Below are 14734 nucleotides of genomic sequence, written 5' to 3'. Positions count from 1 at the left end.
TTCTTTTGATGCATTCTGCATCATTCAATTATTTGCCCTGAGAATCCTTTAGTAATGAATGGAGGCTTGAATTTTTTCTTCAGCTCCCCCAGCTTGAGAAATGCTGAGCATGTTCTTACCTTTTGGTTTTCTGACTCCAGATCTTTGCACATTTTTTTTTTGTTGTAATATTTGAGTTTGTCTTTTTGAGCTGACCTTTGAAATTTTCTGTTCAGCTCTTGTACCTCCTCACTTCTTCCATTTGCTTTAGCATCTCCACGCTGGAAAGCAAGTTTCAGTGTCTCTTCTGACATCCATTTAGATTTCCCCTCAGTATATTGACAGTAAATTTCCATATTCTCTGACTTCCAATGTTGTGACTGAAAAGCTGTCTCTCTCGTTGTTGATTCTTTGAAAATTGTTAAACTCCCTTTAAAATGCTATTTTTTTTCTTTCATTTATTATAATGTCAATATGATTTAAGCAGATGTGGACTTTTTTTATTATTATTTGTCTAAGTGGGAATACATTTGGCTTCTTTAATCTGTAGATTCATTCTCTTCATTGATTCTGGAAAGTTCTCAATCATTCTCTTCAAATATTATTTCTGATTCATGTATTTCTTCCCTCTTCTAGAATCCCAGTAAAATAGATGGTAGAGTTCTTTTAACCTTTCTTTCATTACTTCTGTTTCTTTGACTCCCTGAGCTTCATTCTAAATAATTTATTTAGTTCTGCCTTTTGATTCTCTTTTCATTTATGTTTTAAGTCCTGTTAAACCTGTGCGCTAAGTTTTTAAAATTCAATTCTTATATATTTTTTTTTATGTCTAATACTTCTCTTTGTTTCTATTTTCCAAATAGTCTGATCCTTAGTCATATTATCTGGTCCCTTTTTTATTTCTGGAACCATATGGGTGGTAGTGGTGGTGGTGATTATGTGCGGTGGAGTCGGTTCCTACTCATAGTGACACTGCATAGGGTTTCCGAGGCTGTAAATCTTTACAGGAGCAGAAAGCCTCATCTTTCTCCCACCAAAACAGCTGGTAGTTTGAACTGCTGACCTTGAGATTAAGCAGCCCGATCTGTAATCACTACACTACCAGAGCTCCTTGGAACCATGTTAAGCACCTATATTTTATATTCTGTATCTTTTAACGCCAATATCATGGGTCTAATCTGGTAGTGTAGTGGTTATGAATTGGGCTGCTAACTCAAGGTCAACAGTTGGAAACTACCAGCTGTTCCGCAGGAGAAAGATGAGGCTTTCTGCTCCCGTAAAGATTTACAGTCTCGGAAACCCTGTGCAGGGTCACTATGAGTTGGAACTGACTCCAAGGGTACTTAACAACAACAACAATTCCACTTTGAAATGAAAGCTGATCCTTTCTTGCCTCAGAGAGCCAATCAGCAAGGGCGGCAAGGGGGCAGGGCCAGGTTCTGTGAGCAGACACTGCCCCGAGCTCTGGAGGTCCCATGCGGGTCAGACAGGTGGAAGATGACACAGGAGGAGCGCAGAAGCCTGCCTGAGGTGCGAGCGAGGGTTGGGGCCTCACATGGTATCACTGATCTGGCCCGCAAACTCCACTTCTATGATGACTGGACCCCAGACTATGGCCAGCTACAAGCTCTAGGCTTCCTTCAGCTGCATGGAGTAGATGGGAGCTCCGGAATGCTGGAACAGGCTCCAGCCCATGGCCTCTACCAGCACCTCAGCCTCTTCACCCTGGGCCAGGAGCCTCTGTCCAGCCCTGAGGGGACCTTCGATGCTGTGCTAATGGTGGGTGCCTTCAGCCATGGCCAACTGCCCTGCAATGTGGTACCTGAGCTTCTTGCATGTCGCCAAGCCAGGTTGGCTGGTATATCTGACCACCAGGACTAACCCATCCAACCTTTGATTTAAGGAAGCACTGGAGGCCACCCTGGACAGGCTGGAGCAGGCTGGGGCGTCGAAATGCCTGGGGGCCTGGCCTGTGGACTAGTGAGATCTGGCCACCTCTGAACACGAGGTAATGTCTGGTACCTCTGCCAAAGCCGGCTTCATCTAAGGCACCATCTATCTGTACCAAAAGCAGGAGGCAGCCGAGGCCAAGAGGACACAACCCAGCCCCCAGCCCCTGCAGAACCTGTGACTCTCTGTGTCAGACCCACCACTGGGCCTCTCTGGGAAATAGTGCCAGCCCTATCCCTCAAGAATGTTCTCCTTATTAAATGAGCTCTCAGAAAGAAAAAAAAAAAAAAAATTGAGAAGTATGAGTTTTCCTGAACACTTAATTGTTCTGATGAGGAATCTGTACCTGGACCAAGAGGCAGTTGTTTGAATAGAACATAGGAACACTGAATGGTTTAAAATTAAGAAAGGTGTACAACAAGGTTGTATTCTTTCACTACACTTATTCAACCTGTATGCTGACCAAATAATCCGAGAAGCTGGGTTCTATGAAGAAAAATGTGTCATCAGGATTGGAGGAAGACTCATTAACAACCTGTGATATGCAGGTGATACAACCTTGCTTGCTGAAGGTGAAGAGGACTTAAAACATTTACTGATGAAGTTCAAAGAGCACAGCCTTTGGTATGGATTACATCTCAGTGTAAAGAAAACAAAAATCCTTACCACTAGACAAATAACATTCTTATCAACGGAGAAAAGATTGAAGTTGTCAAGGACTTCATTCTTCTTGGATCAGTTATCAACACTCATGGAAGCAGCAGTCAAGAAATCAAACAACGTATTGCATTAGGCAAATCTGCTGCACAAGACCTTTTTAAGGTGCTGAAGAGCAAAAGATGTGAGCTTGAGGACTAAGGTGCACCTGACCTAAGCCATGGTATTTTCAATAACCTCATATGCATGTGAAAGCTGGACAGTGTATAAGGAAGAATGTAGAAGAATTGATGCTTTTAAGTTACAGTGTTGGAGGAGAATATTGAAAGTGCCATGGGCTGCCAAAAGAACCAACAGATCCATTTTGGAAGAAGTGCAGCCAGAGTGCTCCTTGGAGGCCAAGATGGTCAAACTTTGTCTCTCATACTTGGGATATAGTGTCAGGAGGGACCAGTCGCTGGAGAAGAACATCATGTTTGGTAAGGTGGAGGGTCAGAGAAAAAGAGGAAGACCCCCAACGAGATGGATTGGCCAAGTGGCAGCATCGATGGACTCAAGCATGGTAACAGTAGTAAGGTTGGCCCAGGATCTAGCGGTGTTTCATTCTACTGTGCATAAGGTCACTATGAGTTGGTACCAACTCAATGGCACCTAACAACAACAATTCCATTTTCTGCTTGCACTTGAAGTTCCTTGTTTATTGGATCTTCAATGATTTTTTACTTTGAAATAATCATTTTATTCTCAGTACTTTAACACCAAATTCCTTGAATCTGATGTAAAGGTAGATTTCTTCAAAAAGAAAAGTGGTTTCAGAAATTACTTTAGCAGGTGATTAGAGAACCAACAGTCTCAGGCTACTTAAAATTGTTAATTTAAGAGACTTCTTGCAGTACCTGACCACCCAAAGCAGTGAGAGTTTTACCTGCAAATTATATAAGAATTTGCTTATGGTTGTGCGTTTTCAAAGCACCATGTTTTCTGGTAGTCCTGATGGGAGAAGGAACTGGTTATTTTCTGTTAATAATCACTCTTAGTCTAAAGGTACAGCCCTATGATGTGTCAAATTTTTGAAGTGCTCTATTTTAAACTCCCTTCCAGCTTGGGCAGGCTCAGCCTTTCATCTCTCCCTAAGCCCCACAAGGCTAGGAAAATCAATATTCAAAATCACTCACAAAGACTTACAGGCCTAAAACCAATTCCAGTGCTATTTTTATGTCTTTGGGGGTTCCTCACTTTTACTTAGTCCTTAGTTTGAGTTGATCTTACTCATAGTTTCCAACTCATAAATGCTATTTAAAACATTTAATTTAAATATGTTATCCAGTTACCGTAGTTCTTTTTAGTGAAATCCTGAGCACCTAGTTGCTAAAACTACCTGTTTCTTGCCTCTTGCTATGAGTCTTATCCTTGACCGGTTATCATTGCCTTATTGGCTATGATGGAATAATGGAAAACAGTAGCTGATTAAATTTCCAAATTTATATCTGTAGGTTACTCTTTCTTCCTCCTATTCCTTCAGTTCCCATATCCATCCTTATCCTTTCATATCTAAATGTGTCCTTCCATGTGCACTGTACCCAAACTGTATTTGTTCATCTCTACTGCCCTCTTTGATCTCTATTATTTCATAAACCTCCTAATTGTTCTTCCTACTTTCATTACCATCAATTCTCCACATTGCTGTCAAGAACATCTACCTAATCTGACCACATCACTAACCCTCTTAAAATTCTCTTCACCTATAGAAGGGATGGGGAACATCCGGCATCCCGGCTGTATAAGGCCCTCAAAATCATTTGGTCTGGCCTTGTCAAGGCAACTGCAGTTCCAGCCATCACATTGTTGTTGTTGTTAAGTGCCACAAAGTCATTTCCAACCCATAGCAACCCTGTATAGGGTTTCCAAGGAGCAGCTGGTGAGCTTGAACTGCCAATCTTACAGTTCAAATGACTTTGCAGTCTGGCGCATTAACCCACAGCGCCACACCAGGACTCCACATTAGGGATGAATTAATTAAAAGTTTGGCCAAATACAGCAGGCTAATTTTTAAGTTGATAATTTTGTGTAGCCTGCGAATGATGTTATAAATTGTGGTAGAAAGAAAATTTCCCCACCCCTGACCTATAGGATGAAGTCTAGGTTAATGCCATAGAGCCCTGCTTGTTTGATCTGTGCCTTCCTTTTCAGTCTCCTGTGTCAACCAAATTCTGCTTCACGTTTGTCCTCTAGTTACACTGGCTTGCCAGTAGTTGTCTGCACATGCCATGTTATTCCACACCCCCATTATATATATATTGTGCCATTCTCTACAATGAAATACCCTTTTCATTGCTTACATCTCTTGGAGGGGGTGCGGGGAGAAAGGAATAAATAAAAGGGAAGAGGGCAAGGCAGAGGGAGAAAAGGAATGAAAAGAAAGTAGAAAAAGAAATCATTCTTGAATCCTGTGTACCAACTTCAGAGACTGTGCTCTCTTCTTTTTCTAAAAGTAGCACCATTTTTGCTCTCCATCAATGTCCTGGAAGTACAAATGGGTGTAAATGTTGTCTTAGGGCAATGAACAAGCTTATCTTCTTTGGTTCCCCCACTCACATTGGTTGAGTGTGCATCTTTAGCTGATATTCATTCCCTGAATTGAAAATCATCCTGGCACTAACAAGCTTTTATTATGTTTGCTTGCAATTTTGTTTTGGGTCTGAGTTTACTTCATTATTGAGACATGACAATACCAGCACTCCTCATCTACAGATGGCTCATCATTATTCATACAAATATAATAAATCTGCCCGGATGCAGGGATTGAGATATTGGTCACAGATCATTCTGAGAAGGTATCTTCAGTTCCATTTTCCTCTTCCCTATGGTTTGGGAGAGGTTAGAGGGCAATTAAATTGTATAATTTCCTCCTCTCTAGTGACAGTTTAAGGAACTCTGGTAGCGTAGTAGTTACGAATCGGGCTGCAAATCAAGGTCAGCAGTTTGAAACTACCAGCTGTTCTGCAGGAGAAAGATGAGGCTTTCTGCTCCTGGAAAGATTTACAGCCTCGGAAACCCTGTACAGGGTCGCTATGAGTCGGAACCAATTCCACGGTACATAACAGCAGCAGCTGCAGTGACAGTTTGAAGATATGCCTGACTGATAAGTTTGTCCAAATGTAGGACTGAAGAGAGGTGTTTTTAATCTATGACTAACAAAATGACAAGATCAGGAAAATGAAGAGTTAAAAAAACTAGTAGAATTCCAGAATCTAGTAAGTCAAAAAAGGAAGCATGAATATTTGTCGAATAGAACAACATTAAGCTTTAAAAGCCAGGGTTGTTGTTATGAAGTGCAGGCAAGTCAGTCTGACTTACAGGGTTTATGAGAAGCAACAGGTGGTTTGAACCATCGACTTTGCAGTTAGCAGTCCAATGCTTATCCTACAGTACTACACCAGTACCACCACTCCCCAAAAAAAACAGGGTACAGAACCCAAAATTGTCTTCAAAGACTCAAAACTATACAGAAATTCATCAAAATAGGCATTGTTGTACCATAGTTGTGTATATGTATGTGTGCTTTGTGTGGTGGGGTGTAAAGCAGGAATCCAGCCAATTTTAATATAGTCATATAACCTGATTGTTTTCCTTGTTGAGAAATAATGTAATTGATGAAATGCTACTTACGATTACCTATGCCATGGCACATGAGGTAGTTTGCACTATATCAAAACTTAATGAATATAGGTATAATTGATAGTCATATGGTTGTATTTTATTTTACTTGAACTTCCACAGGTAAAGGTCACAAAAATCAACCATCAGTGGCACATAAGAATGAAATCCACGAAGCTCCCCCAGAGATGGTTCAAACAGTAACTCCAGTGGAGGTTCACATAGGCACCTGGTTCACAACCACACCTGAAGGAAATCGCATTGGCACCAAAGGATTAGAAAGAATAACCGACTTGACCCCACTTTTATCCTTTAAGGCCACAGATCCTGTCAATGGAACGGTATGGCAAACTTATTATTACAAAACTTTTAAAAACATTCAAGTCCTGACACAACACATAGAAAGTGCCTGACAAACAATATAATTTCAATAATTATTTGTTAAATAATAAATGAATGTATAGATGGATAGATTCAACTTCCCAAATCCTAAACCATCATGTGACTATTTAACCAACATAGTTTATCTGCAAGGTCGGTGATTCAAGCTCTCCTTGGAAACCCTACACAGGGTCACTATGGGTCAGAATTGACTCGATGACACTTCACAACAAGAGTTTATCATAATTTTTGAAGTGAGAGGCAGGTCATGAATTTTTTATTAGGTGTCCTCATATATAGTTGGGGTCGTGAAGATAAGGTCAAGTTGAACCACAAGGTTGGTGGTTCCAACTCACCAACTGCTCTTTTGAAACCTTATAAGGTTCTCTATGGGCCGGAACCAACTTGACGGCACTTAACAACAGCCTATGTAATTAATGATATCATGTATTTCCTTACATTGGTTATATTGTGTATTCATCATATCTTCTAGAAGACTGTGCCTTATTCCTACTGTTCGGGATCATTGACTTCAAGAAACTTATGGTATATGTTCAAGAACAAGTTTCAGAGTCTTTACTGATATTCATTTTCGCCTTCTCTTTCTTTCTTGTCTTTTTAATGACCTTTTGGTTTCTTCATGTATAATGTCTTTGATATCAGTCCACAACTCACCTGGTCTTCAGTCATTCGCATTCAATGAATTGAATCTGTTCTTGAAATGGTATCTAACTTCAGGTGGAATGTACTCTAGGTTATCTTTTGACTGTCATGGCCTTATTTTAATTTTCTTCAGCTTCAGCTTAAACTTTCATATGAGCAATTAATGGTCTATTCCAAAGACAGCCTTGTTCTGATTGATAATATTGAGATTTTCCAGCATCTCATTCCACAGATATAGTCGATTAAATTTCTGACTTTTCATCCACCAAAATCCCTGTGTAAGTCACCACTTACATTTTTAAAATGAGGTATTTGCAATGAATCTTGTAAATCTGCAAATCAGTCTTGCAAAATTCTATCACACTTACCCAAGTTCTCATAATACAAGAGGTTATGTACCAACCAAGAGATTATACATATTGTGATAATGGTCATTCCAGTTCACGTGATGACTATGCATCCAGAGGCTATAGTGATAAAGGCAGCTATGGTAGTGATCGTGACTATTGAGACCATCCAAGTGGAGGCTCCTACAGAGATTCCTCTGAGAGCTATGGTAACTCATATAGTGCTCCACCTACACGAGGGTCCACCATCTTATGTAGGAAGCAGTCGCTATGATGATTACAGCAGCTCACATGACAGATATAGTGGAAGTCGAGACAGTTACTCAAGCTGCTGAAGTGATCTCTACTTAAGTGGTCGTAATCAGGTTGGCAGACAAGAAAGAGGGCTTCCCCCTTCTATGGAAAGGGTGTACCCTCCTCCATGTGATTCCTACAGCAGTTCAAGCTGCAGAGGAAGCCGATCTAATCGAGGGTAAGGCAGAAGCAGATACTAAAAACAAACAGAACTTTAGCCCAAAATCCCCGTTCAAAGAAGCAAACAAAAGTGGAACCTATTCTGGTGTAACTACCCAAGGATACTTAAAAGGAAAAATTGTGTTATTTAAAAAAAAAAAATTCCTATTATGTACTACTCCATAATTTTTATATTTGTTGTACGGGGAAAAAAAAAAACTGCTTAATTTTTTTCTGATTGTATGACATTACTTTCAATAAGCAAATGTTAAATGTGTAAGACTTCACTTGTGTACTACTGTTGTAGATCTCTTTAAGTGTCCTGAAGGACACTTCCTATTTGATTTTTCACAGTAAAAGAGGCAGCAATACTAAGGTCTCCCACAAACATCTAGCCATCTAAAATGAAGAGATGAATCATTCTGTCTATATAAACAAGCTAGCTATTAGAAGGGTGGTGTTAGGTTTGCTACTCATAGATTTCAGAGTGTCTTCAAACTGAAGTCTCAGTGTTCTCAGTGTACAGAACCTGAGATAGGTGTTTAAGTAAGGAAAGTGCTATTTACCTAGTAAACCCGAAACAAAAGGGTAATGCTGGCCATATGTTGCCTTTCTGACATTTCCTTGGGATTCTGCAAGAGTTTCTCTTCTTCCCCCCCCCCTCCATTAAGAGCATTTAAATGTGTGTTAAACATCTACAGAATACTAAATAATAAGTTTGTCCAAAACCAAACAAACAAATTCTGTCATGCAGTCTCCAGCATCATTTCTACAAACAAGGCCATATTTTCCAACTGCTGATCCTTCTTTGTTTCAAACTTCCATATTGATTTCATGTTTGATTAATTTCACACTGCAGAATTTGGTAAAAATATTTAATTTCTTCATCTTTGACATTAGTTATTGATTGGTACATTTAAATAATAGTCGTATTAAGTGGTCTTTTTAAGTATATGGATATTATTCTATCATTGGCAGTATTGTACTTCAGGACCACTACTGGCATAGTAGATCATGCAATGAAATAAATGAGCTGGCCATTTCAGAGGGCAGCTCAAGAAAACAAAGTAAAGTATTATAATGAATTGTACAAAGACCTAAAATTGGAAAACAGAAAAGGAAGACATGCTCAGTATTTCTCAAATGTAAAGAATTGAAGAAAAAGTCAAGCCTATACTTACAATATTGAAGGATTTTATGAATAAAATATTAAACAATGCAGGAAAAATCAAAAGGGGTCCTGGTGTGACACTGTAGGATAAGCACAGAACTGCTAGCAGTAAGGCTAGCATTTCAATTCCACCAGCGACTCTTCAGAAACTCTATACAGGGTCACTGTGAATCAAAACTGACTCTTCATCACTTAACAGCAATAATAACAAGTGGAAGAAGTAAAGGGCCACCCATTTCTGAGAGATTAGTCCCTGAAAACCTTATGAATAAATAACAGCACAACATTATCTGGTATGGTGCCAGAAGTTTAGCTCCTCAGGTTGAAAGGCACTCAAAATATGACTAGGGAAAAGCTGCCTTCTCAGAGTCGACCTTTTTGACGCAAAGATTTCAGGACCTTCATTTGCATGACTCAAAACTAGAAAAACAGCTGCAAACATCCATTAATAATCAGAATGTGGAAAGCATGAAGTATAAATCTAGGAATGTTGGAAATTGTCAAAAATGAAATGGAATGCATAAATATTGACATCCTAGGCGTTAGTGAGCTGAAATGAGTTGCTATTGGCCATTTTGAATCACACAATTAAATGTCTTACTATGCTGGTACTAATAAATTCAAGAGGCATGGCATCCCATTTATTATCAAAAGAACATCATTTGAAATACAGTGTTGTCTGTGATAGGAAGATATCTGTACTCCTACAAGGAAAACTAGCTAAGATGACTATTATTTAAATTTACCAACTACTAAAACCAGTGGCAATGAAATTGAAAAATTCTACCAACTTTTTTAGAGTCCTGGTGTGGCATGTGGGTTAATGTACTGGACTGCAATGTTGGTTTGAAACACCAGGCTGGCAGTTCAAGCTCACCTGCAACTCCTCGGAAACCCTATACAGGGTCGCTATGGGTCGGAACTGACTCAAAAGCACTTAACAACAACAACCAACTTCTTCAGTCTGAAATTGATCAAACATACAATCAAGATGCTTGATAATTACTGGTATTGAAATTATTGAGTAAAGTTGGAAGCAAAAAGGGATCGATAGTTGGGAAATACGGCCTTGCTGATAGAAATTATGCTGGACATCAAATGATAGAATTTGCAAGACTAATAACTTATTAATTGAAAATGCCCATCTCAGCAACATAAATGGTGACTATACTCATGAACCTTGCCAGATTAAATACATAGAAATCAAATTGACTACATCAGTGGAGAGAGATGATGAAGAAGCTCGATATCATAAGCCTAAACAAGATCAGTTGCTGACTGTAGAATAGACCATAAATTACTCATATGTAAGTTCAAACTAAAGCTGAAAAAAATTAAAACAAAGTCCACCAGAGCCAAAGTATGACATTAAGTATGATGGTGGTGGTTGTGTGCCAGTGAGTCAGTTCCAACTCACAATGACCCAGTATAGAGTAACTATTTACAAAAGTAGGAAGCCTAACCTTCCTCCCATGGAGGAACTGGTAGATTTGGACTGCTTACCTTGTGGCTAGCAGTGCAGCTCGTAATCCACTACACTACGAGGGTGCTGACCTTAAGTGTATCCCACCTGAATTTAGAGACCATCCCAAGAACAGATTTGATGAATTAAACATTAATGACCAAAGACCAGAAGAGTTGTGGGATGACATCAAGAACATATCATACATGAAGAAAGCACAATGTCATTAAAAAGACAGGAAAGAAAGAAAAGACCAAAGTAAATATCAGACAAGACTAAAACTTTTTTCTTGAATGTAGAGAAATTAAAGTGAGTGGAACAAATGATGATGTAAAAGAGCTGAACAGAACATTTCAAAGTACAGCATGAGAAGACAAAGTCAAGTATTATAAGGAAATGTGTAAAGACCTAGTTGTAAAACCAAAAGGGAAGAACTTGCTCAGTATTTCTCAAACTGAAAGAACTGAAGAAAAAATCCATCCTCATCTTGTTATACTGAAAGATTTTGTGAGCAAAATATTCAACAATGCAGCAAATATCAAAAGAAGATAGAAGGAATACACAGATTTACTGTACCAAAACAAATTGGTTGAAGTTCAACCATTTCAAAAGATGGTCAAGAACCAATGGTATTTCAAGAAGTCCAAGCTACACTACTTGTTTTGCACTAGGCTCTACGAATTGGCAGAATACCAACTAAACTGTCTCAATAGACTGATGAAGCTGGCAGCGAAGAAAATTAGCAAGCCAGTTAGAAGAGATCTATGTTTGTGCGCATTACAAAGAAAAGTGAACAAACAGAATACTGAAACTATCAAACAGTATCAATAATACCGCAGGTAAGTAAACTTTTGTTAAACATAAGTTTGAAACAATTGCAGCAATACATCAACAGAAAACTGCCAGAAATTCAAGTTGGATTCAGAAGAGAACGTGGCCTGAGGGGTATCATTGCTGATGTCAGATGGATTTTGGCTTTCTGGATTCAGAAGAGAACGTGGCCTGAGGGGTATCATTGCTGATGTCAGATGGATTTTGGCTGAAAGCAGAGAATACCAGAAAGAATTTTGGTGGTATTGTGCCATCTGTTCTGACTCATAGAGACCCTGTATAGGGTTTCTGAGGCTATACATCATTACAGGAATGGGTAGCATAATTTTTCTCCTTTGGAGTGGCTGGTAGATTAGAACTACAGACCTTGCAAATAACAGCCCAACACATAACCCACTACCACCAACTTCCTTACTTGAATTTTCTTGATTATGCAAAGGCATTGAACTGTGTGGATCAGAACAAAATATGGGTAGTATTTCAAAGATGGTAATTCCAGAACACTTAACTGTGCTCATAAAAACCTGTACATAGACAGTTGGAACAGAACAAAGAGATACTGTGTGGTTTAAAATCAGGAAAGGTGTGTGTTAGGATGTATCTTTTCACCATGCTTATTCAATCTGTATGCTGAGCAAATAGTCTGAGAAGCTGAAATATATGAAGAACAATGCAACACCAGGATTGGAGAAAGACTCATTAACAACCTATGATATGCAAATAAGACAACCTTGCTGAAAGTGAAGAGGACTTGAGAAACTAATTGATGAAGATCAAAGATTACAGCCTTCAGTATGGATTACAACTCAATGTGAAGAAAACAGAAATCCTCACAATTGGACCAATAAATATCATGATAAATGGAGAAAGGATTGAAGTTGTCAAGGACTTCGTTTTACTTGGATCAATGATTATGGAATCAGCAGACAAGAAATCAAAAAGGTATTGTATTAGGCAAATCTGCTGCACAAGACCCCTTTCAAGTGTTAATGAGCAAAGAAGTCACTTTGAGGACTAAGGTGTGCCTTACTCAAGCTATCATATTTTCAGTTGTCTCATATGCATGTGAAAGTTGGACAGTGAGTAAGGAAGACTGTAGAACAATTGATGCTAGTGAAGAATGTTGAATGTTGAATGTTCATGAACTTCCAGAAGAACAAGCAAATCTGTCTTGGAAGAAGTACTGTTAAAATGCCCCTTTGAAGCAAAGATATAAACCCAACATAATATAAACCCAACGTAGGGTCTCTAAGAGTTGGAATTGACTCAGTGGTTGTGGATTTTAGTTTGTTTTATACAGAGATAGGTTCATTAGGGCCTACTCATTAGCACCTGCTCCCAATCCCCCCCAAGAGGATAAAATTGTTATTTTCTTACATTTTATATGAAAGTTACTAGCTCTCACATTCATCTAGACTCTTCAGTGAGATATTATGTCTTTAGGTCAGTACAGGTTTAGGAATTGTTCAGTACATTCAGGTATGTATCATATGGTTGCAGGTTGGTCTGTCCAGAAGCAAGCACTGAGGTAGACATTGGGCTGAAGGGTATATACTAAATAAAGCTAACCCTCTGTGGAAGCAAGGACGGGGAGCAAGAAGAGGCAAAGAAAGAAACCCAACAAAGCCTCAGCGACCCAATAAAGGACCCGCAAGTGAATATTACCTGTTCCAGTGGTTCAAGTCTGGCTGAAGTCAGCCCACTCAGTCACTGAATACCTTCAGGGAGGATGTGAACCCTAAAAGGGCTCTTTGCAGCTGAAGCTACATCAGTGGTGTAGGATGACTACACTCCCTACAAGTTCTTGTAGTGGCATCTGAGTTACATGACTTCGTGTCCATCACATTTACACACATCTGGGGACTTAGAGCTTCATCTAGTCAATGAATCAGCTACAGTGTTTAAGGGTCTGTCCGATCATTCTTTTAGATTGGAGTACTTGCTAGCACTATCTGAAATTTTTCTGTGATTTCTGCTCTATCTAGTCCATACACTTAAAACACTTCAGTAGTGCTTTTATCCCCTTTAGGATAAAGTCCAAAGTCTTTAATGTAGTTTAAGGCTCTCCCCAATCTATTGTATTAAAATTGTGATATTATTTCTATTTGAGAGGACATAATGCAATCCATGATATACTATTCTGATGACATTAGGTTCAAGACTTGCATATCAACCCACAGTTCTCCCCATCCAGGTCAGTCCTATAGATCAGCTTTATAACAAGCAAGATGCCACATTTATCTTACTTCCATAGTTTCCAAGGAAATGGGACCTATGGTCATTCCCCAAGATATAGCTGGATCAGCCCAGCTCTGCCTGATGTTATCTTTTTACTCACAAATATGTTGAAGTAGAAGGAGCAGCAACTTTGAAGTCAGTCAGCTCTTAATCCAAATACTACCCTGGCACTTTACTTGCTGAGTGACCTTGAGCAAGTTTCTTAACATCTCTAAGCTGAAATGTCCTCACCTATGAAACGGGATATCATTTCTTGCTTCACAGACTTCTTGCAAGGATTAGATCAGGTCTATGAGGCAAAACTTTCACTTGTAAATAAATCATTAGGATTTTGGTGGTACCATATTTGTCTTAAATGGGTCATAAAAATAAGTATGCTTAGAATTAACCACCTGGTCAAATGATGATGCTCTGCTATCATACACTCAGGTTATGACAACTCGAGAAGACAAAGTGGTCATTGTGGAAAAGAAAGATGGAACCCGGATAGTGGATCATGCAGATGGCACCAGAATCACAACCTTTTATCAAGTTTATGAAGATCAGATCCTTCCAGATGACCAAGAAACAAGTAAGTTTAATTTTTCATATGTATGGTAATACTTTATAACTCTTTAAGAATCCTCACTATGGTTGAAAATACATAAAAGAGTTAGAATGTTTTTTGAAATCAGTCCATCAAATGGCATCTTATGCGCTCCAAAGCAGGGCTTTGGGGGACTTTTTATCATGATATTTATCTTAGTAGATACAGGAGTGATAATAGCTCTAATTGGCTGATGGATAGTAATAGCATTTTTCACATTTCACCCCTGAGGATCTATGGTCCAGATGGATGGCAATTAAAAGCTAATAATTGTGCCAAAGCAAATGGAAAAATTGAAGAGGTGCAAGAGCTGAACAGGAAATTTCAAAGATCAGCTCGAGAAGATAAAGCCAAATACT

General features: G+C 39.0%; 1 protein-coding gene across 1 annotated transcript in view; it reads left to right on the top strand.

Annotated features, from left to right (window-relative positions):
* SPAG17 (sperm associated antigen 17) overlaps window positions 1–14734 on the top strand; it is a 324904-nt gene that overhangs the window by 258109 nt on the left and 52061 nt on the right. The window contains 2 exon segments of the mRNA XM_006861302.1: window positions 6367–6584; window positions 14219–14360. Coding sequence (XP_006861364.1) covers window positions 6367–6584; window positions 14219–14360 — 360 coding nt within the window.

This window comes from Chrysochloris asiatica, unplaced genomic scaffold, assembly GCF_000296735.1.
Source record: "Chrysochloris asiatica unplaced genomic scaffold, ChrAsi1.0 scaffold00042, whole genome shotgun sequence".
Taxonomy (NCBI): Eukaryota; Metazoa; Chordata; class Mammalia; order Afrosoricida; family Chrysochloridae; genus Chrysochloris; species Chrysochloris asiatica.
This window is presented reverse-complemented; position numbering and strand designations above follow the sequence as displayed.